The 22510-nt window shown below is 36.9% G+C and overlaps 1 protein-coding gene across 6 annotated transcripts in view; it reads right to left on the reverse strand.

The window, feature by feature from the left end:
- LOC149246391 (uncharacterized) overlaps positions 1–18319 on the reverse strand; it is a 71432-nt gene extending 53113 nt beyond the window's left edge. For 3 of the 6 annotated variants that reach the window (XM_089457902.1, XM_089457899.1, XM_089457900.1), the window contains exons 1-2: positions 18025–18319; positions 17117–17195 (exon numbers count right to left, since the gene is read on the reverse strand). In XM_089457902.1, coding sequence (XP_089314028.1) covers positions 17117–17195; positions 18025–18045 — 100 coding nt within the window. In that variant the 5' untranslated portion in view covers positions 18046–18319. Of the gene's footprint in view, positions 1–8434; positions 8562–14166; positions 14291–14710; positions 14848–17116; positions 17196–18024 lie in introns of those variants that run through there. The other 3 variants (XM_089457903.1, XM_089457904.1, XM_089457901.1) reach the window with 3 other exon arrangements.
- Positions 18320–22510: the final 4191 nt, after the last annotated feature.

Below are 22510 nucleotides of genomic sequence, written 5' to 3' on the forward strand. Positions count from 1 at the left end.
GTTTAATTCCTTCTGCAGCGCAAAAGTCCTTAAACTGCTAGGAGACATACTCTCCACCATTGTCGCTACGCAAGGCTTTTATTTTCTTTCCACATTCTTTCTCTGCCAAAGCTTTAAACTCACAAAACCTTAAGAAGGTCTGATCCTTCTTTTGCATAAAGTAGATCCAACATCTACGAGAAAAATCATCAATAAAAATAACATAGTACCTTTGTTTAACGGTGGAGGCTGTAGAGAATGGTCCACAAACATCTGAGTGAACTCGCTCCAAGATTGCTCTAGCTCTACTGTCTCGATCCGGAAAGGAAGATTTCACATACTTACCCAAGGTACAACCTTTGCATGTATTCGTCTGCTCCAATTTTCCCTTGGGAAGTCTGGTAGAAATCTGTTGCATGATCTTCAGGGCTCCATGGTGCAAGTGGCCCAATCTTCTATGCCATAGCTCGCCAACATCTTGACTCTGCACCATCTCACCTTTGGAACTCAATGCAGCATAGTCGTTTACCTCCAACTTGTAGAGATTCTTAACTCGAATCCCTATCCTCTTGGTCTGTCCAGTGCCGATATGCCTTAGGAATACCTTTCCTTTACTAAAGACTACATCATAGCCTTTATCTTCGAGCATAACAACAGACACAAGATTCTTCTTCAGACCTGGTACATACTTTACATCAGTGAGGGTGAGAGTAGCTCCATGCTCCCTCTGAAACACAACCGTACCTTCACTTGAAACACTGTACTTTCCATCATTGTTATAGACATTTTTGTGCCTTACAGCATGAAGCATGAAATGTCCATAATCTAAGGGATCCAAAGTCCCTAAACATGTTGTTCCTACCCCTAGAGGAACAAGGTCAGCAAACCACAACACTGAATAAAAGTTCTCCACCTGAAAACACTCAAAAACAAGGCAATTCTGGATCATGTCAACTGCTCCACTGTCTACCTGCGCTGAATGTCAACTGCAAAGAAGGCTACTTGCGCTGGGCGAGTTGGGACATGTGGCACAGTCATTCCTCAAGGTGTCAATGCCCAGGAAGCTTCCAAAATGACACTTGGATCAAGGAATTCAACTGGTGATGAGTAAGAGGGTCTAGATCTCCAAGTGGAAGCAAGAACCTCCAAGTGGACTCAAGAACTGAAGAATAACTGAAGTGAGAGAGGACACTAGTCAGCTCTCAAGCTGACTCACCCTTTCTCCAAAACTCCTATATATAGAGCTCTCTCATGAGGTCTAAGGAGGCGGGAATCTGGTGAATGTAAGGAAGTGCTGTTGGTTTGAGTTTAGAACTATTGGGTGATTTGCTTTGAAGGAGGTGAAGAGGAGATTTCTTTCTGCTGGGAAGGTGATGCTGGATTGGGCCTCTTATGGTTGTATCACTTCCTGAACTTTACTTCTTCCATTAATAAATCATTTGAGGTTCTTCTATATGCATGTGTCTCAATGATGTATTGTTATACTTGTGTATTTGATTTATTCTAATCCTTGAATCAATTATGAATGTATGATTCTTGTAGTTTCCCTCTCTTGCCATTTTGCAGGATCTTGGTGTAGCTGGGCCAGTGAAAGAGCAAGGAGCTGGGAGCAAGCAGCAAGGAGAGAAGATTGGATCAACCATTAGCGAAAGACATCGGTTAGTGGATCTCTTTCTCCCCTATTTTACTTTCATAAAGAAGAAATCTTAGATAGCTTTGCTTCGGTTGTTGCTGAGGTACTATCACCCTTAGAGTGGGATAGGGTCATTCCGTATTGGATACTTTTCCCAACAACAATCATCGCCCATCTCGATCTGCATCTGGAGATCCTTCTCCTCCAAGGTACTGAAAATATTCTTGTCACCTGACATGTGGAATGAAGCTCCACTGTCTAGGTACCAAACACATCCCACCATGGATGAAACCATGCATGCGATAAGAGAGAAATCCAACTCAAGCTGTGAGGCCAGTGCCTCACCATCAGATCCCTTAGAGGATCCCTTCTTGGATTTATTCTGTGGACAATTCATAGCATAATGGCCCACTTCATGACAATGAAAGCATCGCACTTTTGATTTTGTCAAACTTCTTCCCACCATGGGAAGAACTGGATTTGGATTGCGACGCCTTCCCTTTCCCCTTCCTTGCCTTACTCGCTAAGGCTATATTTTTCTCATCATCTTGCTTTGATGAGGATCCATCTCTGGTGCTTCTTCTTATCTCCTCGTGCATCAGATCCAACCAAAGTCGTTCCGAATCTGACAATTTTTCTCTTCCATTTACCGAGTCTTGGTAGCTATGCCAGCTCTTAGGAAGACTGAGGAGCACAATACTCGCCATGTCATCATCGGCTGTCGTGATCCCTACACTTCCAAGCTCATCCCTGCAGGTGGTGATCTTGTTCAGATATGTAGGGATTGTGTCACCCTTTTCACACTTGATTTTCTGAAGCTTGTCTTTCAGCGCCAGCTTCCTCTGATCGCTGATATTCTGATATAGATATTTCAATGTTTTCCACATCAAAAACGGTGTCTCCTTCCCATGGAGACTCGAGACTATGTGGTCTCGAACTCCCTCCAGAAGGATTCTCTTTGCTCTAGCCACACATTTCTTCCATTCCGCCAATTTTTTAGCATTAGCCGCTGCTGGCTTGGGGACTTCTTGATCAATGAAGTCCTTTAGACCATTATCCTCTAATACTGCTTCCATGCAATCCTTCCAGGCTATATAATTCAAGCTGCCATCAACGACATACTCGAGTCTTAAATCGTTGAACTCCATTGGTGAAATTGAGATGTGATAAGAACTCGATTTCTATATTTAGGAACCTCAAACTTTGAACTTCACCCTTCTTGTATACTATTTTCTCCTTTGATCACCTTTGCTCTGATACCATGTAGAATTTATCACTGTAGATCAACAGATTATGCAATATACTAAAGAAAAATACAAGATCTACTTCTACAAAAAACTTTGCGGAAGCTTAATCGAATATGAGCAAGATCAAATAGAACACATATAACTGAGAATGAGAAAGCAATCACACATGAACACAGAAGAATACTTTGGGGAAAGCCTCAGCCTAAAACCCTGATCTTTGTAATATCATACAAGTGGAAATATGTTCAGATTACACAAAGCTTCAGCTCACAAGCCATCCAACTCTCAGCACAATCGAACAATACTGCTCACAGACTGAATAGACACAACATATGTCTTCCTCTAGCCCTCCAAGCCTCCTATTTCCTTGCGCAGTTTCTCTTGGGGTCCAATGCTACCACCTGTGTGAATTGGCCTCATCACACAACCATCAACCTCAATAGTAACTACGCAATCTCCAAGGAATGAATTCCTTCTGCATGCAAGAGATATCCTCCAAGGAATATTCCTGCAACTGATAGTACACTGTCACATCACCTGATCTCAACTGAGTCTCTAACTGAACTGACATGCATGAGTTATTTATGAGAGAATATTCAGTTATCTAAAGTGTAGCAGTTACATGCATGCATGCATTAACTAACTGAACTCGCAATTAGTTCAACAAACTATTTGAACTAATCTAACTAGACTTAACTCAGTTAATTGAGCTAACTAATTACAACTCAAAGTACAACTTATCCTGATCTCCTTTAATCAAGGGATAAGTTCCTTAATCAATGGAGAAACTGTTGCATGTCTTCACATAGACTTCATGTTTGATTTCCTACAACTAATTAATTCAAGATGAATTAATTAATTATTTTACAAACAGCTGCTAAGATCAAATTCGAATTTTACTTTTCTATTTTAGTTTAGGGACTAACTAAAATAGGAAGGTATCCCAAAATGCTATTTATAGCAATGCTATTTTTATCACTTCTACTTTTAGCATTTCTTGTTGCTATTTTCAACAGTGTTGATAGCAGGTACAAGAATTGTTGTAAGAAGAAGGCTTGTTGCAGCTCATAGAGGAACAATATGAGTTTACAAGAAGAAGAGACAGAAGGTAAAATGATTATTGGTGGTCATATGATAGGTTCAGGAAAGGCTCACAATCAACAAGAAAGGAATGCCAAAGCAGCTAGCATAAGGAGGATGAGTGAAGAAGAGTTCAAGAGAGAGATGATGGAGTTGAGCAGAGAATTTGATCATTTGAGAGAACTATTATGAGACTAAGGATATGGTTGGATGATGAGACAGAAGAAAGTGCGATGGCCTATATTATAAAATAAGTTGAGGCAAAGAGTGCATGTTAAAGTGAGAAAAAAAATTCAGAGGAGTTGAGTATAATTTGATTGTTTGTGGATGAGACTTCTACGTTGCTGAAGGATAAGCCATAGATGTGTACATAGATGTGGAAGAAAGATTTCTTGATAATTTGGTGAACTACTAGATTAGTTCAGACTAGCATAAGGATGTGTTGACTAAGGCATCAACCGACGCTGAGGAACCTTATGCTCTTAAGCCTAATGATTTGTGTGTGGATGCAGGTAATGAACAACATTTAGCTGACATATTTTTGCAGGGTAATGAAGAAATGAGGCTATTGGATGAGATGGATGAGATCGAGGAATTCCTACTTAAGCAAATTTTTGCAGATGTTAGAGATGGACAATTATTGAAAACTTCTATAGAAAATGATAATGATAATGTTGGAGCAAAAGGAGCAGTTCCATGACAGAGGAATCAAAGTTGAAAATTAGTGTGGGAAGTAATTTTGCAGGAAAGCTCAGATTTTTAGAGTATTGGTTGGAAAATCCAAGGCCAACTAAAGAAGGAAGTGCAAACAAAACAAGTTCCAATAGTTTTAAGGAAGATGAGGAGAAATTATTGCAACAACAAATGAGGAATAACACCAATATAGTTCAACAAGAAAGCAACAAAGAATTGAAAAGTATGAACCATCCTAAAGATTAGTTGGACATGGAGATTGAAGAGATGAGGACGTTGATGTTGAAATAACCTCATCATAAGAGGTGTTTAAGGCAAAGGAAATTAAGGGACAACATATTTCAAATGATGGAGCAAGATTACATCAACAAGGAAGGATGAGAACTACAACATAAAGTATGGAAGGTTGGGAGGATGAAGAAGACAATAGTGTAGCAACAACATAACAGAGAGAAGGACCAGCTGCAGAACAAAGTTCGAGATCCGGGAAAGCATAATTTCACCAACACATGGTTAGAATACCATGATTTTTTTTTTCACCTTGAAAGTATGATGAAGGAGCCTCTTACCCTCAAGTCAATACTTCTTTTGAATAGACCTAGGGGTTTCATTTACAATAGGAGTTGATTCCCTGAATGAGTGGATTTGTTTAATTTAATGTTTTTTCCTATATTTGGAATAGTTGTATGTAAGTGATTATAGTGAGGATTGATGTAATCATATCTTCTCTAAATGAGAGATCTTGAGAGTATTTTGGAGAGTTAGAGAGATTTAGGAGTCAATTGGATTTTTAGAGAATTTTGAGGATCTAGAGAGGCTAGATTTAGAGATTGTTGATGGAATTGTGGATCTAAACTAACTCTGGTTTAGGATCCCCTTTTTGTATATAATTTGTAGAAAAAATATTTATCATAAGGAGGAATAGAGAGAGATCCAAGAAAAAGCTAGTGAGGCATAGAGGCCAAAAGTGGCTTCAAGGCCTAGAGGGCCAAATGATGTAAATTCAGTCCAAAGGTACTTTAATTGTGTGTATATAATATGGAACTACATTGTTTCAAGTACAATTGTAGTACGAGTCTCTACTTATTATTGGATGACGCGTAATTGCTTATACATCATGAATATGTATGAATACACAATCATCTAATATTGTAGGCATGGATGAAGCTTAGGAGGGATCTGTAGGTATATATATACATATTATCGTTGGTGCGGACCAACTCAGCGAGAGCGTAGTGATAATAAGCTCATGAGATATAGCGTTGATTTTTTATCAACTATAAGATCAATGATCCATTAACGGAGGCTACAAGAGTCTTCTGAAAGTATCCAGCATCGACACACACAGAGAGAGAGAGAGAGAGAGAGAGAGAGAGAGAGAGAGAGAGAGCAATATGGAAGAATGAGACTGAACCAGAGGAGTTAGAGATCATAAATTAAGCTAGAGGCAAAAGTTGAGGCATTGAGGTGAAAAACACTTAGTTTTTTAAGTTTGGATGGAAGCCCGTTAGATAAAAACACCAGGGAATGACAATTAACAGAACCAAGAGATGGAACAAGAGCGTTGGGCCGGAAGGTCAGAAGACCATAAGGGCTTATGAATTATAAATATTAGAACCCATCGAGCACCAGGGCTCGTTAACTAACAGAGTGGCAGTTGACGGGGATTTTCCTATTGCCCTATTCCATTAAAGCCTAAAGGAATTCATAATTAAGTGTCGGGTATTAAGTGGGGTCGATAGGTGAAATCATAAAAGTGGCAATAGACGGAGAACTCAACCAAGTGGCAACAAGCAAAGGTTCCACAAAATTGGAGTTCGAGCCAGTGGGACCCAAACCCGGAAGTCGCAAGGCAAGAGCATTTGGAGAGGCAAAACCGAGCATAAGCTTGAAAATGCACAACACTTGGCCAATTTCGCTTTCCAACTGAAGTTCGCCAGTTGTGGGCGCAGGGATTGTCTATTAACGAAACCCCGTAACATAAATTTGGATCAGATAACCGAGAAGTGTGAAATCCCATAAGCTATTTTAATTAAGCGCAAAGGACTAGGGACTGTCAAGTGACGACAATGTAAATACTTTTTGTTCCCCAGATATATTAAGCGATGAAGATTATGGGGTCCTCAAGGAGAGTGAGTGCGTTGGCAAGGTTACGATAGTGGAAAGACAATGTGGAGTGGACCATACCTGGAATCCTGGAACACCCGGAAGCCCAAAAGTTTTTGTAATCAAAAGTTGGGCTTTGGATAGCGAGATATATGTATAAAATTTGTCCCTTATCATTGTATTGGGTCACATCTATAAGAGTCCAATGTTTATATTAAAAAGAAGGCTTGACTTTGGGGGCTATTCAAAATAAAAGGAAAGGTTGAAACAACATAATTAATAAAAGCGCTGAGAGGGTAAAATAGGGGCTAAAAAGACGAGACTGTAAGTAAAGTATTTCCACCCAGGGGATATATATGATAGGACTTGAACTCAGTGGTTTTGGTACAACTCTTTCGGCTCTTCCCACTGTATTATTAAAGGGATTTATATCCCGATAAGGCTGATTTCGAAGGATTGAAGGAAACGTTTTTTTGGCCAAAGTAGGGTTGGGCATTGGTAAAGAGGCTCAAATTTTGGGCTTACATCAAATTATTAAATTTAATTTATCTTTTAAATTAAATTGAATGTTTTTATAAAATAAACAATTATTATAATTTTTTTATATAGAGGGATTTTCTTTTAAAATAAAGTTTTCTATTGTAAATAATTATTATGCACTCCTAGATGTTAAGTTACCAGTTCCCACCCTATTTAGGTGTTATTTTTGAACATGACCATGATGTCGCCATCGATGCCTAACTTTATATATATATATATATATATTGGTAAATTCACTTTCTCTTAACAAGTTCTTGCATTTTTTTATTTAATTTGACTTTGCAATCATTTGACATACCTCTCTAAAAATATTTACAAAAATTATATTCTCAAAAACATTTTAACAAAATGTACTACTCTAACTTAAAAACATTCTAGCAAAATACACTTTTAAATAAAAATTCATTTTACAATTTCAAAAAAGTTAAAATAATTGCTTTGCAAAAGACTCGGAAATGTTGTAATGTAATGTCTTTTTAAATATTTTGACTCTATCAAATTACATAAAAATTAAAATTAAAATTAAATTATATATACATATATATTAATTATAATTATCAATAAAACATTTTGGCAATATCAAATTACATACCAGTAAAACTAAAATAAAAAATAAAAGATTAATAATTATATTTATAATAATAATTATTATTATGATTATAATTATAAGCATGTGATTGATTATGATAGTGAGTTGTATTTGGATAGTTTGTCTCTTCAAGTCAAGATGGGCAATTTATTTTTGAACTTGAAGTTTTTTCTGTTATTTTGGTCAAATGTTTTTTTTGTCTTTACTAGGTGGCCAACAAGTAAGAATGAGGCTGGTTGTATGATTTTGAATAGTTGTCAAAGATATATCATTTATAAGAATTAATATAAACTTTAAAATCACTGAAAAAATAATAATAAATTAATCAAAAATTAAACCAACCTGATCTATTTTAACTTCGAATCAACACATTTTAAATAAAGATCAAATCTCTTTTCACTCTAAAAACATTCTTTTTAACTATTTTAAATAAAATTTAAATTTCTTTTCACTCTAAAAAAATATGTAACTCAAAAAAATTAATCTTTTCAAAATCACAAAGGTATATTTAATATTATTCATAAAGAAACTTCAAAATTAAATAAATTAACTTGGTAATATATCTACCAGCATGGGTAGGGTATTCTTTCAAAAGATGGGACCTCCGCTGATGCTGGATGAGAGTGAAAACACGAACAGTGATTTCGGTATTAATATGTATGTTCATGGCATTTAACTTTTGTTTGATTTCACTTAGATCTCTTTCGACTTCTGACGTGGAAAAGAATCTGCGATCAAACAATGATTTTTGAAAATTTTAATGATGGAAGTTTATTTTAAAATTTAGAAATTTTGTAAATCTCATTACTACATGTTATGCAATTTGTAGCATATAGATAAAATGTGAACAGAATTGAAAAGAAAGAGATGTAGCTCTCAGGTGTGGCCTGCACCTGGAGACTACACTCACAAAACTTGAGAGATCACTCTCGTCCACTCTATTCACCAATCAATCAAAGATTACATCATTAAATACAATACTAGGAAATAGGAAGTTGCACCCAAACCCCATAACTATAGGAGCTAATCCTAAACTAGGGAGAAAGTTACAACAACGTAACTATTTTCTCCATTAATATCAAAATAATATCAATTATTCTCAGCTCCCCCCCTTAATGGAGAAAGGGTTCTCCTGGACTCCTAGCATTTTTCTAAACAATTCAAATTTCACTCGTGCAAGAGGTTTGTAAAAATATCAGCCACATTGTCACAAGTTTTACAATATTCAACAGCGATTTCTTTAGACTGTATTTTCTCTCTAACAAAATGGAACTGAGTGTCTATATGTTTGGTGTTTTTGTGAAACACTGGATTGTATGCTAATTTGATGGTGCTCTGGTTGTCGCTTTTGATAGAAGTGGGTTGCTTCTGTTCTTTTTCTGCATCTTTGAGAAGTCTCCTCAACCAGATCGCTTCACATGTTGTTGCACACAATGCTTGATACTCAGCTTCACATGACGACAAAGCTACAATACTCTGTTTCTTGCTGCTCCATGATATGACCCCGGAACCTATATTGAATGCATAACCTGTGATGGACCTCCGATCATCCAGGTTACCTGCCCAGTCTGAGTCTGAAAAACCTGCTAGAGTAACATCAGATACATCAGTGTATAAAATACCAAAATGAACAGTACCACAAAGATATCTCAACACGCTTTTCGCTGTTGTCCAGTGACTTTCACGTGGTTTCGACATGAATTGGCTCAACACACCAATTGAGTATGCCAAGTCAGGTCTGGTTGTTGTAAGATATATCAGGCTGCGAACCAGCTGTCTGTACATTGTGGCATCAACCTCCTTAGTGCCATCATCACTGCTCAATTTCAGATTCCGCTGCAAAGGTGTCGCTGCTATTCTACACTGATCCATACCAAACTTTTCCAACAAATTTTTAGCATACTTCCCTTGGGTAAGAAAAGTTTGCTCGGTATCTCTAAATACTTCTAATCCCAGACAATACTTAAGGCTTTCGAGATTTTTCATCTCAAAAACTTGTGCCATGAGCTTTTTGATTCCTCTAATTAAGTCATCTGCATTTCCTGTTAGAATCATATCATCCACATATAGAAAAATCAAAATAATCTGCCCCTGATCATTGTACTTGGTATACAAATTTGGGTCATTTAAACTTCTATGGAAACCATGCTCTATAAAGAAAGAATCAACCTTTTCATACCAAGACCTGGGAGCTTGCTTTAAACCATATAAAGCCTTTTTCAACCTACAAACAAGCTGTTCCAGCCCTTGCTTTACAAATCCTTCTGGCTGTACTAAGTAGATTTCTTCTTTTAAATCACCATTTAAAAATGCAGATTTAACATCAAGCTGGTGTAATTCCCAATTACATTTAGTAGCTAAAGCAATAAGTAATCTGATTGTATTTAGCTTTGCTACAGGTGCAAAAGTATCATCAAAATCTATACCTTCCTGCTGTGAGTATCCTTTTGCAACCAACCTAGCTTTTAACTTATCTATACTTCCATCTGCATTAATTTTGGGTTTAAACAGCCATTTACTTCCTATAGGTGTTTTGTTTTTAGGCAGCTCTACTAATTCCCAAGTATCATTTCTAAGAATTGATTCCATCTCCTCATTCATTGCAGCTCTCCATTCCTCAAATTGACTAGCTTCTTTATAATTAGAGGGCTCTACAATGTTCAAAAACTTTGACATCAACGCATAGTTTCTCAACTTCAATGGTAATTGAGTCTTCCTACCTGACCTCCTTGGTAGGGGACTTACCTCAAATTTGTTTTCCTCTGCAATAACTGGGCCTGCTTTTTCACCTTCTTGCTGTTCTTCTTCAATCTCTTCTTTCTGCTCCTGTTCCTGCTCCCTTTCATCCTCGCTGCTTTCCTCCAACAGCAATGGAATGTGCCAATCATCTCCAACATCAGCTTTCCTTTCTTGTACCTGTTCATGAAAGACTACATCTCTACTTGCAAATGTCTTACGAGACTAAGGATTGAACAATTTATATGCTTTAAACTCTGTACCATAACCGACAAGGATACATTTTACTGCTTTAGGGTCTAATTTCTTTCTATCAGCTTTGGGTACATGTGCAAATGCCTTTGACCCAAAGACTCTTAAGTGATTTACTGCTGGTTTAAATCCATATAAGGCTTCAAAAGGGGTTTTGAAGCCAAGAAACCTAGTAGGACTTCTATTTTTCAAATATACAGCAGTATTTATTGCTTCTGCCCAAAAAATATTAGATAGACCTTTACCTTGCAGCATGCTCCTTGCGCATTCCACCAAGGTTCTGTTTTTACGCTCTGCAACTCCATTTTGCTGTGGTGTGTGCGGTACTGTATACTGTTGAACAATCTCATGAGATTTGCAGTATTTCATGAATTCCTTTGATTTGTATTCTCCTCCTTGATCAGATCGGAGAATTTTAATACTTTTTCCAAACTGTTTTTCCACCAGGGTTTTGAAATCTATAAAACATTGGAAAGTCTAACTTTTCTTGCTTAAAAAATAAACCCATGAATACCTAGTGCAGTCATCAGTAAACAACAAGAAATAGTATGCTCCCCCTAGCGACCTTGTCTGCATGGGACCACATACATCAGTGTGCACTAGTTCTAAGATTTCTGTTTGCCTCCTCCTATCATGCACAGGGAACAGTTCTCTGTGCATCTTTCCTAAGGCACAACCATCACAATTTAACTGAATATTACGAAAGATGGGGAGACCTTCGACCATACCTTTCTTCTGTAACACCATGAGATCCTGCATATTCAGATGACCAAACCTCTGATGCCAGAGTTGTTCAGCTGTCGACTCTCCTGCAACCATGGCTTGCTTTGATATGCTTTTTGCATCCAATCTGTATAGGCTTCCAACTCGCATGCCTGTTGCAACAATTTCATTCTTACAATCCTTTATCACACAGTGAGTCTTGAAGAATTCGACATGCATATCTTGATCAGCCATCATGGATACAGATATCAGGTTTTTCTTTATTCCGGGTACATATAAAACATTTGAAAGGTGACTAATCTTTCCATTTGGCAACTTAACTGAAATCACCCCATGACCTTTAATCTGATATCCATTATCATCCCCTAGATATATTTTTGATCCATTTATAATTTCTTCAAGACTATCAAAAAATTCCTTATTACCTATCATGTGAGAGGATGCTCCGGAATCGACATACCAGATGTCATCTTCATTCGATGCTGAAAGGGCACAGTCGACTGTGAACAGTCGAAATTCATGACTGAAGTCTTCTTCTTCAACAAAATATCCTCTGTGTTTTGGATTTACCTGTCTCCTCCTTGCCTCATCAGCCTGCTTCTTATGATAACAATCTCTCTGTATATGACCCTTCTTTCCACAATAAAAGCATTTCTTTTCAGAATGATTTGCAAGCATACCTTTATGAGAATGCAGATTCTTCTGTGATGTTCCTCCTTTCTGGACTGATTGCTGCTGTGACTGCTTCCCTTTGGATAGTCGTCGTTTTGCCACCAGCGCAAGATCGTCACTTTGGGGGTTCAGATTCAGATTCTGCCGTCGTTCTTCCTCTTGCTGCAAGATCGCAGTGAGATCATCAAACGTGGGTGTTTTCTCCCTTGCCAAGACTCCAGTGATGAAGGTTTGGAAATCATCACGCATCCCATTCATTGTAATTGCGACAAGATCTTCATCAGCCACCGCCACTCCAATGGCCACCAATCCGTCTTTCACATCTTTAATTCGCGCGACAAATGCAGTAGCAGACTCCCTTTCGTCCATCCTCATTGAAAATAGCTTGCTTTTCAGAGCCAAAACTCTGTTTGCATTCTGGGTTTCATACAGACTTTTGATTTTCGTCCAGATCTCTGCGGACGTTTTGCAGTCTCTGATGTGTGCAATGACATTGTCTTTCACATACATCTTCAACAGGACTTTGGCTTTGTTTTCTCGTTTTTCCCAGTCTTCCTTCTGTGTGGTTGCAGTAGGCTTCTGCTCATCACCTGTCACTTTAGTCCAGGCATTCGCACCTTCGAGCAGGGTCTGGATCTTAAACTTCCAATTCGTGAAGTTAGACCCATTGAGTTTACCAGATTCGTTAATATAAGATTCCATCGTATTACTCATTGTGAATCTACTTAACAACAACAAAAAACAATACCTTTCCAATGGATCTGCCACCTCTGCCACCGATCTACAGTGTCTGGCACTCTCGCTCCAATGAGCAAATTCGGCGTTTTCAACACAGCCGAAACAATGATCTGATCACAATTGATCCGATCCACCTTTCCCGGATTGATCTGCCACTTCGCCGATCCTGCTCTCCCTGCAGATCGCCAAACGAAGTCGAGGTTACCCGCAGATCTCCTCTGGCGCTCTCCCGATCTATCTCTTCTGGACGGATCTGCAACTCCACCGATCTGCACTGTTTGCAAACCGCCAAACGAAGTTCACAGTATCCCAGATCCCCTTGGCGCAACCCCGAGCGAAAAATCCGCGCTAATTAAAAATCGCTCTAAGGAACCCTAAATTGACGCGACTTTCCCGGCACAAATCGGCGCTAATCGGATTTTCTGGTGAGTTAGCGCGATTTATCCCTTAAAATCCGCGCTAATCCCTTAATTGGCGTGACTGTCAGCGCAAAAAACGCACTAATCGGCCTTTCCACTCAGGAAAAAAAAAAAAAAGTTTCCGAGTCCGAGCCAGGTGTTCTACAGTCCACCTGCTCAATCGAGTACAGAGCTCTCATGTACACACTGCCACAAAGGCACTTCAAGCCACACAGGCAATTCCACCACACAGGTGACAAAAGAACATGCTCACTCAAGCTGAGCTCTGATACCAAGATAAAATGTGAACAGAATTGAAAAGAAAGAGATGTAGCTCTCAGGTGTGGCCTGCACCTGGAGACTACACTCACAAAACTTGAGAGATCACTCTTGTCCACTCTATTCACCAATCAATCAAAGATTACATCATTAAATACAATACTAGGAAATAGAAAGTTGCACCCAAACCCCATAACTATAGGAGCTAATCCTAAACTAGGGAAAAAGTTACAACAACGTAACTATTTTCTCCATTAATATCAAAATAACATCAATTATTCTCAACTCATATTATACAATTTGTAAAATGTTTGGCAATATTTTTGTAAAAGTATTTAAATCTATATAGTCTCTATATAAAATTTTGGCAATTTTTAAGGTAAAATTATTTTATACTATAAAATTTAAGGAAATAATTTTTAGAAAAAATAAAAATTAAGGAATAATTTCTTGGAAAACAAATGGAAAATTTGGGAATATTAGCCCCTAAAATTTTCCCACCTGTACTATACAGAAAAGGCAGAACGGCCAATCTGAATAAAGCACAGGAGCGCGCCTTCAATTATCAATGATGTAGCTTCTTGCATTACATCCTGCATTCCCTCGGCGCTTTCGCTCAATCTTGTTAGAACAATGGTAAGATCATACATTTCTTTTATAAGATGCCAAAACTTTTCTCTGTTGGTGATACTAGCGTCTAATCTTTCCAACAAATGGGCAACCACAAGAGGTGCAGCAGTAGCAACATTTACCCTCCCTATCTCCTCTAGGATTGCTTTAACAGCTCCATTTATGTCCTCTATCGGCAGGTCAGTTCCAAATGACACAATCTCTTTTAATTTCTGCAAGCCTGGAACGTCGGGCCAAGGAAAATGACCGAGACTACGTGCGTTTTTATGATTTCCCTAAGAAAATGCAAGAAATGAAATATATTCAAATCAGATATCTGACTACAGTGATAACATAATCTAATTATATAATTCATATCCTCCTCCTAATATAATTCGCATTTAATATCGGATGGACATGACAGATTGTTATCTACCTTCTCTCTTGATTTCCGAAGCTCAAACATGTGCTTCCAAAGGTCATAGAGATTGACATCCTCAACTTTATATTTACGTTTGCTGCTGATGAGATCGGATCTGGATTTAGTTGGACCACTGGAAGAAGAGGATGATGGAGCTTCATCGCAAAGTGGGGCTCCTGAAATATTTAGATTGACCTCGACATCTTGTCCCTCAGATCTCTTTGGAAGATCAGAATATCCAGAGGATGAAGCCTCATCGCATTGGGGAGTTCCTGAAACATTGAGGCTGACATCAACATTTTTCCCCTTAGCTTCCCTTTGAAACATTGAAAGATCCAGAGAAGGGAGCTTCATCATGGAAAGCGCCTGGAAGAGCTTGAGAAAAGGGACCACTCTCTGCACGATCACAATAACCATTCAACATTAGTATTATCACTTGCAAAACCATGCGCTGATGGCCCCTTACTCTAGAATCGTCGGGGTCTGCTGTGAAATGACCACATTATTATTAACAATATCCAGAAACATAAATGAAAACATTCTACTTGTAGGCGTGCTTTAAGCACCTGATGGCGGGGAAACTTATTATAAACTTACTTTTACATCTTATTTATTATTTTATTTTCAATCAAGAAATTAATTTATTACATAGTTATTGAATTAAAATTTCTTAATCTATATCAAATTTCATTTCATTGAAACATTCAAAGATCCATAGGATGGACCTTCATCATGGGAAGCTTCTGGAAGAGGTTGAGAAAAGGGACCACTCTCTACAATCACAATCACCATTCAACATTAGTAGTATCACTTGCAGGACCATGCGGGGATGGTAGTTTACTGTAAAATCGTAGGCGATTCCTATTTCCACCACAGTTTTTTAATTAATGCTCTCGGACATGCGGGGGCGATAGGGAAATATAACGCGCCCCATCATGACTGGAGGAGAAAAAAAACGGCGAGCGTTATATTTCCTTATCGCCCCCACATATCAAGGAGCATTAATTAAAAAACTGTGGTAGAAATAGGAATCGCCAAAATCCTAGGGACCTTCTGTGAGATGATCACATTATTAATAACAATATCCAGAAACATAAATGAAAAGATGATCACATTATTAATAACAATATCCAGAAACATAAATGAAAACATTCTACCTGCAAGCGTGCTCTGAGCTGAAGTGGGGATTTGAATTAATTGGATTGGATTGATTTATTACTTTTTAATTTTATTTATCACTCCATCCTTATCCAACCCATTAACCTAGGTTATTACATAGTGCTTAATACTTACCAGTCTGCAATACCTAAAGCCCTTCTCCAACCCATTAACAACTTATTACACAGTGATTAATAATAACGAGTTTGCAATACCGCCAAACTGGCGTATCGCCAATCTTCAAGCTGAAATTGTGGCAACTTCAATGTTAGTGGTCATGTCATTCCAACTTTGGCCTTAAATATCGGCATTTAAAGTGAATCTCGAATTCCCAAAATGGTGGCAGCTTAGATGCTAGTGGGCTCACTCCAACTGGCCTTGAATCTAGGAATTTAAGGTATTTCAGTTGAGGAAATTTTGACGGTAACTATTTGTGATCACACCAGCCTGTCTGTGTAACTGGTTAGCGGATTGTGTTGCTCGGATGAGCCATACGATAAGAAAGTGCTGTGCAGACAAGCTCGAGGGCATTGTAAGTGGGTTGAACACCATTTTTTTGGGGTCTGTGTGTGTTAATTTACAGTAACCGATCTTGGTAATTTTACTGTAGGATGAGGCAATGGATAGATAACTACTGGTTTGAATTTCCAGTCAGGGACTTGTCTTTGCTGCTGTTCTTGTGAGTATTTGGAGTAGATTGACTGCCATTGTGGTGCAGTGGGTTGTGTTTTCTTGTGGATTGTCCGATCTGCTAAAATGATGTGTAAAAAAAGGTTGCTGCTGTTCTTGTGAGTATTTGGAGTAGATTGACTGCCATTGTTGTGCAGTGGGTTGTGTTTTCTTGTGGATTCTCTGATCTGCTAAAATGATGCGTAAAAAGACCTTTTGTGCTGTGCAGGACAGTCTATTTCAGGCATTTTTTACTGTTCTTTTACGCTGGAAGAGGGTGTTAATGACTGCACTTGAGCAGATCCCAGAAGGGCAAAGTGCCATTAACCTGAATTATTCAGTAAGGGCTGAAAATAAATAGCTTGCATTAAATGAGCGGGGCTGGAGCTATATATGCCCACTTTAATGCCATTGCAGTGGCAGTTGAGTAAAAAGACTGTAGGAGAAAGTATGACTACTCTGACTGTCCTACGAACCCATATTATATTAAATACCCTCTTGTCCGTGCGATATAGTTGCTGAATATCTATAACAAGAGTTGAACACGCGACCTACGCGTAGAACAAAAACGAAACTAACTATAAGCAAACGTACCAGATCGGGACGCTTTGTTACCATCGATTTCCTGGAGAACATTCTGGAAGCGAGTGCGATGAACCTTCCGATCCAAACCCTGCACACAGAAATACAACGATATTGGAAAACGCGCCATTAACGTCCAGATAAGTATCTATTAAACCCATGAATTGTATTCCTTACAGAACTAAAATAAAATGATTTTCAAAGCTTGTTCGTGAGTTACATTAAATGCCGGCGGAAGAGGGCGTGCATGACTGTACTTGAGCATATCCCAGAAGGTGTCATTCAGTGAATTATTAATTTAAAGGAGTTGTTTTTAGTGTGATTTTTTGGATTTTCTGGTACTTGAATCTGGTAAAAAATGTTGAGGTGAAATTTTGATTTGTGTTATTTAAATAGGTTTTTTGACTGTATATATGGATTCAGCACCCTCATAAATTTTTAGGGCACTTCCATTGTGCAGAATTACCCATTAAACTTGTGATTTCAACTTAGACTGTGCAAATTACCCAACAAATTTGTGGTTTCAATAAATTTCTGAGGGATTTTAGAAAAATTAAACCTAAAAAACCCATTTGAAAAGCTTCCAAAAATCACACTAAAAACAACTCTTTAAATTAAAAAGTTAATCTAAAAAATACCATCTGACTAAATTTTAGTAAATTAATTATTTAACTGTCTAAATATATACAACTCCATTAAACATATACAACTCTAACTCATTTAATGCCGAGGGCAGTGGCCGTTCATAAAAAGCCTCTAGAAAAAGGTAAGACTACTTTGACGGTCGGACCAGCTCATATCATATTAAAAAGCAATATAGTTGCTGAATATCTATAACAAGATTTGAACACGCGACCTACGTTTACAACAAAAACAAAACCACCTATAAGCAAACATGCCAGATCGGGACGCTTTCTTACCTTCGATAATCGCGACAACATTCTTGCGAGTCCGATGAACTTTCAGATCGTCTTCTGTCGTGCCTCTGGCCTCTGACTGCCTGCAAAATTAACCGGAAACCGTACCTCGTGGGACTTGCATTAAATGCGGGAGGATATGGGGAGAAAGGAATGGAATCCTTTGCCGATTAAACTCAAATATGGGCTGAAAGATTTGCGGAAGGAATCAAATCCCCTTCACCTATCTTGATTAGGGTTGTCTGTATATTGGGGAAAGGAAGGTTGTCTGTATATTGGGGAAAGGAACGAGAAGAGTCAACTTAATTGGATTAAGTATGGATTTACAAAATTTATTAATAAGTAATTTTGTCGGTGGCAGATAAATGTTTGGTAAGAGTCAAAGTAGTGTACAGCTGTTATCAAGTTTCATATAAACGCGTGAAGTGTCCTTTCAACTATTCTTTATGTAAAATATTTATATAATCAAAGTGAACTTAAATTAGATAAGTGTGCAGCCTAGCTGCTCCATATTATTCACTATCAATGATATTTATGTGGACAATTGCATATGGCTGCCCTTTTATCAATATTATTCAAGCTACTGAACATTGACGTTATCCCTTTTTTTTTCTCTCTATACTTTTCGGCTTTTTCTTCGGCAAATTTTTTTATTACGGCTATTCCAAAACTATCGGCAAATTTTTTTATTACGGCTATTCCAAAACTTTGATTAACAGTAGCTACGTCAACTATTTTAACTTCACTGTTGTTCATTAAATTTACGAATATTTTAAAATTTCGAATGTGGTGAATGAATAAAAGTTTAAATGACAGATCACCATAATTGTTTAAACAATTAAATTAAACATTTTAGATAAATTAAAATTCACAAGAGGTTTAAAATTACTGTCTTGAAATCGCAGTTTTACATTAAAATAAAAATATGAATTGAATTATGTAAAACAATTATGTATATATGATTAGCAAGTATATTTTTACTAGATAGTTTTACTTTTTAATTTTTTTAATTAATAATTGGATAATGAATTTAATTTAAAATAAACAACAACATATTTAGTTAAATTAATTTATTTACATAAACCATTTAGATTTTAGATATCATTTTTTGGGGATTTAACCTTCCTGGACTCCCTGGAGATCACCCATCCCAGATCACCTATCAATGAAAATTATTGATACTTACCGTGTTTATTTAAATTAATTTATTTACATAAACCATTTAGATTTTTTAAAATATAATCTATTTATTTAAAACAATTTTTAATTTATTTATTTTTTATGTTTTTTAAATAAAAAAATATTGATGTAACATTTCCAAATTTATACATTTATAATTTTTAATATAATATTTTTACTTCATAATAATAATAACAATAATTTAGTTTTAAAATTACCATTAAAAAAACATTAATAATAATTCACTCTCATGACAGATATGATATTATATGTAAGGTTAGGATTTATCATTACTATGTAGCATAATTTATATATACATGGTTTTAGAGGTTTTAACTCTATAAACATTTAAAGAGGCAGGTACTAAGCATCAACACTGCATATTACACCTTTTTTATATAATGTTTTTCTTGATTAAGTTAATTTTAATTTAAAAATATATATGTTTATTGAATAATTTAATTATAAACATTTATTAATTCATATAAATGTATGGCAATATAACTTATGAGGTTTATATTAATTGGTTGTGTGGCGTTTAGTCTTTTAGTAGTATATACGATTAAATCTCATGGGGAGGGGTTGAGGTCATAAGCCCATTCTAGGGTTACAGGGGCATCTAGGCTCAATTGAGTATTGTACAATCCTAGTGACAACATCCTGCTAATGGTTAAATCATTGTTCCATCCAACATGCAAGCTAACCCCAAGCTAGGCTTAACCTAGAATTAAAAGAAAGAAAAAAAAAAGTATGACAATGTATTAAACCAACCTAGATCCATCTTAAGCCTGGATCTATCAAGTGCCGAGAAGGATCAAATTTTTCGAGGTGCAAACCTCTTTTTTGAGTGTAAAACTTGAGGAAAGGTTTTCACCTCGAGATATTTCATCCCTCTCATCACTTGATATATCTAGGGTTAAGATGGATTTAGGTTGGTTTCAGTGGTGCGCGGTCATACAAAATTTGTTGAACATCTAATTATTATAATAATTTTAAATAAGTTAAATATATCTAAGATTAATTTGATCAATTTAATTTCAAATTTGCTTAGTTACCTTAGTTTGTTGATACGAGAGAGACTGTTAGTAACTTGAATGATGAAATAAAAATTTTGAATGCAGAGTGACAATGTATTAATGTTGAATGATACAAAATGTGAATAATAAAAATGTAGTCAATTACAAAGAATCTTCAATGTGATCAATCTCAAAATATTTTCTTATGTTGTTTTTATTGTCACACCTATTAGTTTTTCCATATTTTCATATTGATCATATGAAAAGGGTTGTTGAAATCATAGAGCATTCAAATATTTAACTTAAACATCATATCTTGTCTGTCATGCTCTCCAATATTAATAGTGGATTTCTCAAATTTCAATCATTGTGACTTATGGAGTGTTAAACCCCAATTACTTCTCAATGGTAGTCGCTTTTTACCATCTCGTTTGAATGCAATGTGATTAACAATGTTGAATAATAGAAAATGAGAATAATAAGAAAGAAGTCAATTACAAATAATTTATAGTTTCAGGAAGAAAACATTTCGTATAAGTGAACATTTTATTTACGATGAAAATTGAAGTATTGTATTTATGGTTGAATTACTATAACACAAAAGTCAATGTGCACCATCAATAATTTTTATGTGCTTACACTGAAATCAATGCACACTATTAATCTAATTACTTTGAAATTAATGCACATCATACATCTAGTTGCATCAAATCAGAAATCAATATCTACACTGAAATCAAAGCATCTAGTGCAAACAATCAAATAGGATTGGAAATCAACATCTATATTAAAATCAATGCATTTAGTGCAAACAATCAAATATGCTTGCAAATCAATATCTACGCTGAAACTAATGCATCCAATGCAAGTAATCAAATAGGAGTAGAAATCAACATCTACATTGAAATCAATGCATCTAATGCAAGTTATCAAATAGGATTAGAAATTGACATCTACACTAAATTCAATGCATTTAGTGCAAACAATCAAATAGGATTAGAAATCAACAACTACACTAAAATCAATACATCTATTTTAGTGAAAAACCAAAATATTCATGACCTTTTAGATCTCACTTCTATGTTTGTATTTGTCTCTATGTGTCTCTTTCTTCTTCCCTCTCTCCCCACCTTCCATATTTGTGTCTATCTCCTTCCCTCTCTCCTCTCCCTCCCCCCCCCCCTCTCTCCCCCATCTCTCTCTCCACTTCTCCCTCCCTCTCTTTATCTCTCTCTTATTCCCTCTACCACCCTGCCATCTATATCTATACCTCCCTCCATCTCTCCTTATTTATCTATTTATCTCACCCCCCTAAACACATGTCGTGGTCTCTCTCTCCATATTTATCTCTATTCTTCCCTCCCTCTCTTTGTCTCTCTCTTCTTCCCTCTCGCCGTCTCCATCTATATCTCTATCTCCCTTTGTCTCTCCTTCGTTATCTCCTTATACTAGCCCACAAACATACACACTCTCTCTCTCCATATCTATCTATTTATCTCTCTCTCTCTCTCTCTCCATATATATCTCTCTTCCTCCCTCCTCTCTTTGTCTCTCTCTTCTTCCCTCTCTGCCCCCTCCATTTATATCTCTATCTCCCATGGTCTCTCCTTCTTTGTCTCTCTATCTTACCCCTCAAACATACTCTCTCTCTCTCTCTCTCTCTCTCTCTCTTCTACTTCTCTTTCCATATTTATATCTCTTCCTCTCCCCCTCTTCTTCCCTCTCTCCCCCCTCCATCTATATCTCTATCTTCCCTTATCTTTCCTCTTTTTTCTCTCCTTCTCGCCCCCAAAACATAGACTCTCTCTCTCTCTCTCTCTCTCTCTCTCGCTTCCCTCCCGCTCTCCTCTCTCCATCAATGTCTCTCCATGTTAAAATTGGAAACTAGGGCCAAACTCCACATGGGTCATCTTATTTATGATAGTTGGCATTTTCTTAGATTCCTCTATCCAAGAGGTGTAGGATTCATCTAAAGATCATTCGATTCTAACATGTACAAATGAAGTTATGAATTTATTTTGATTATAGTCAAATTATCAAAGGCGGCCATCAAACTTAAGTAGGCTCAAAAGCCCAAAAGTCACGTCTATTCATCCCCAACATTGCATATAAATAGAAGGTAGCTTAGCCTCATTTGCACACACTCATTTCACACTTCTCTCTCTCTCTCCTCATTGATTGGGTAAGGATTTCTAGGCCTCTCTCTATTCAAATGTCTAAAATTTCAGGAGAGTGAAATTTTAGGAGGCTGAAATTTTAGGAGGCCGGAATTTCAGGTGAGCGAAATTTCAGGA

The sequence above is a fragment of the Pinus tabuliformis genome, chromosome 7 (assembly GCF_031772625.1).
Source record: "Pinus tabuliformis cultivar Carrire ecotype Pingquan chromosome 7, CPIR1, whole genome shotgun sequence".
Taxonomy (NCBI): domain Eukaryota; kingdom Viridiplantae; phylum Streptophyta; class Pinopsida; order Pinales; family Pinaceae; genus Pinus; species Pinus tabuliformis.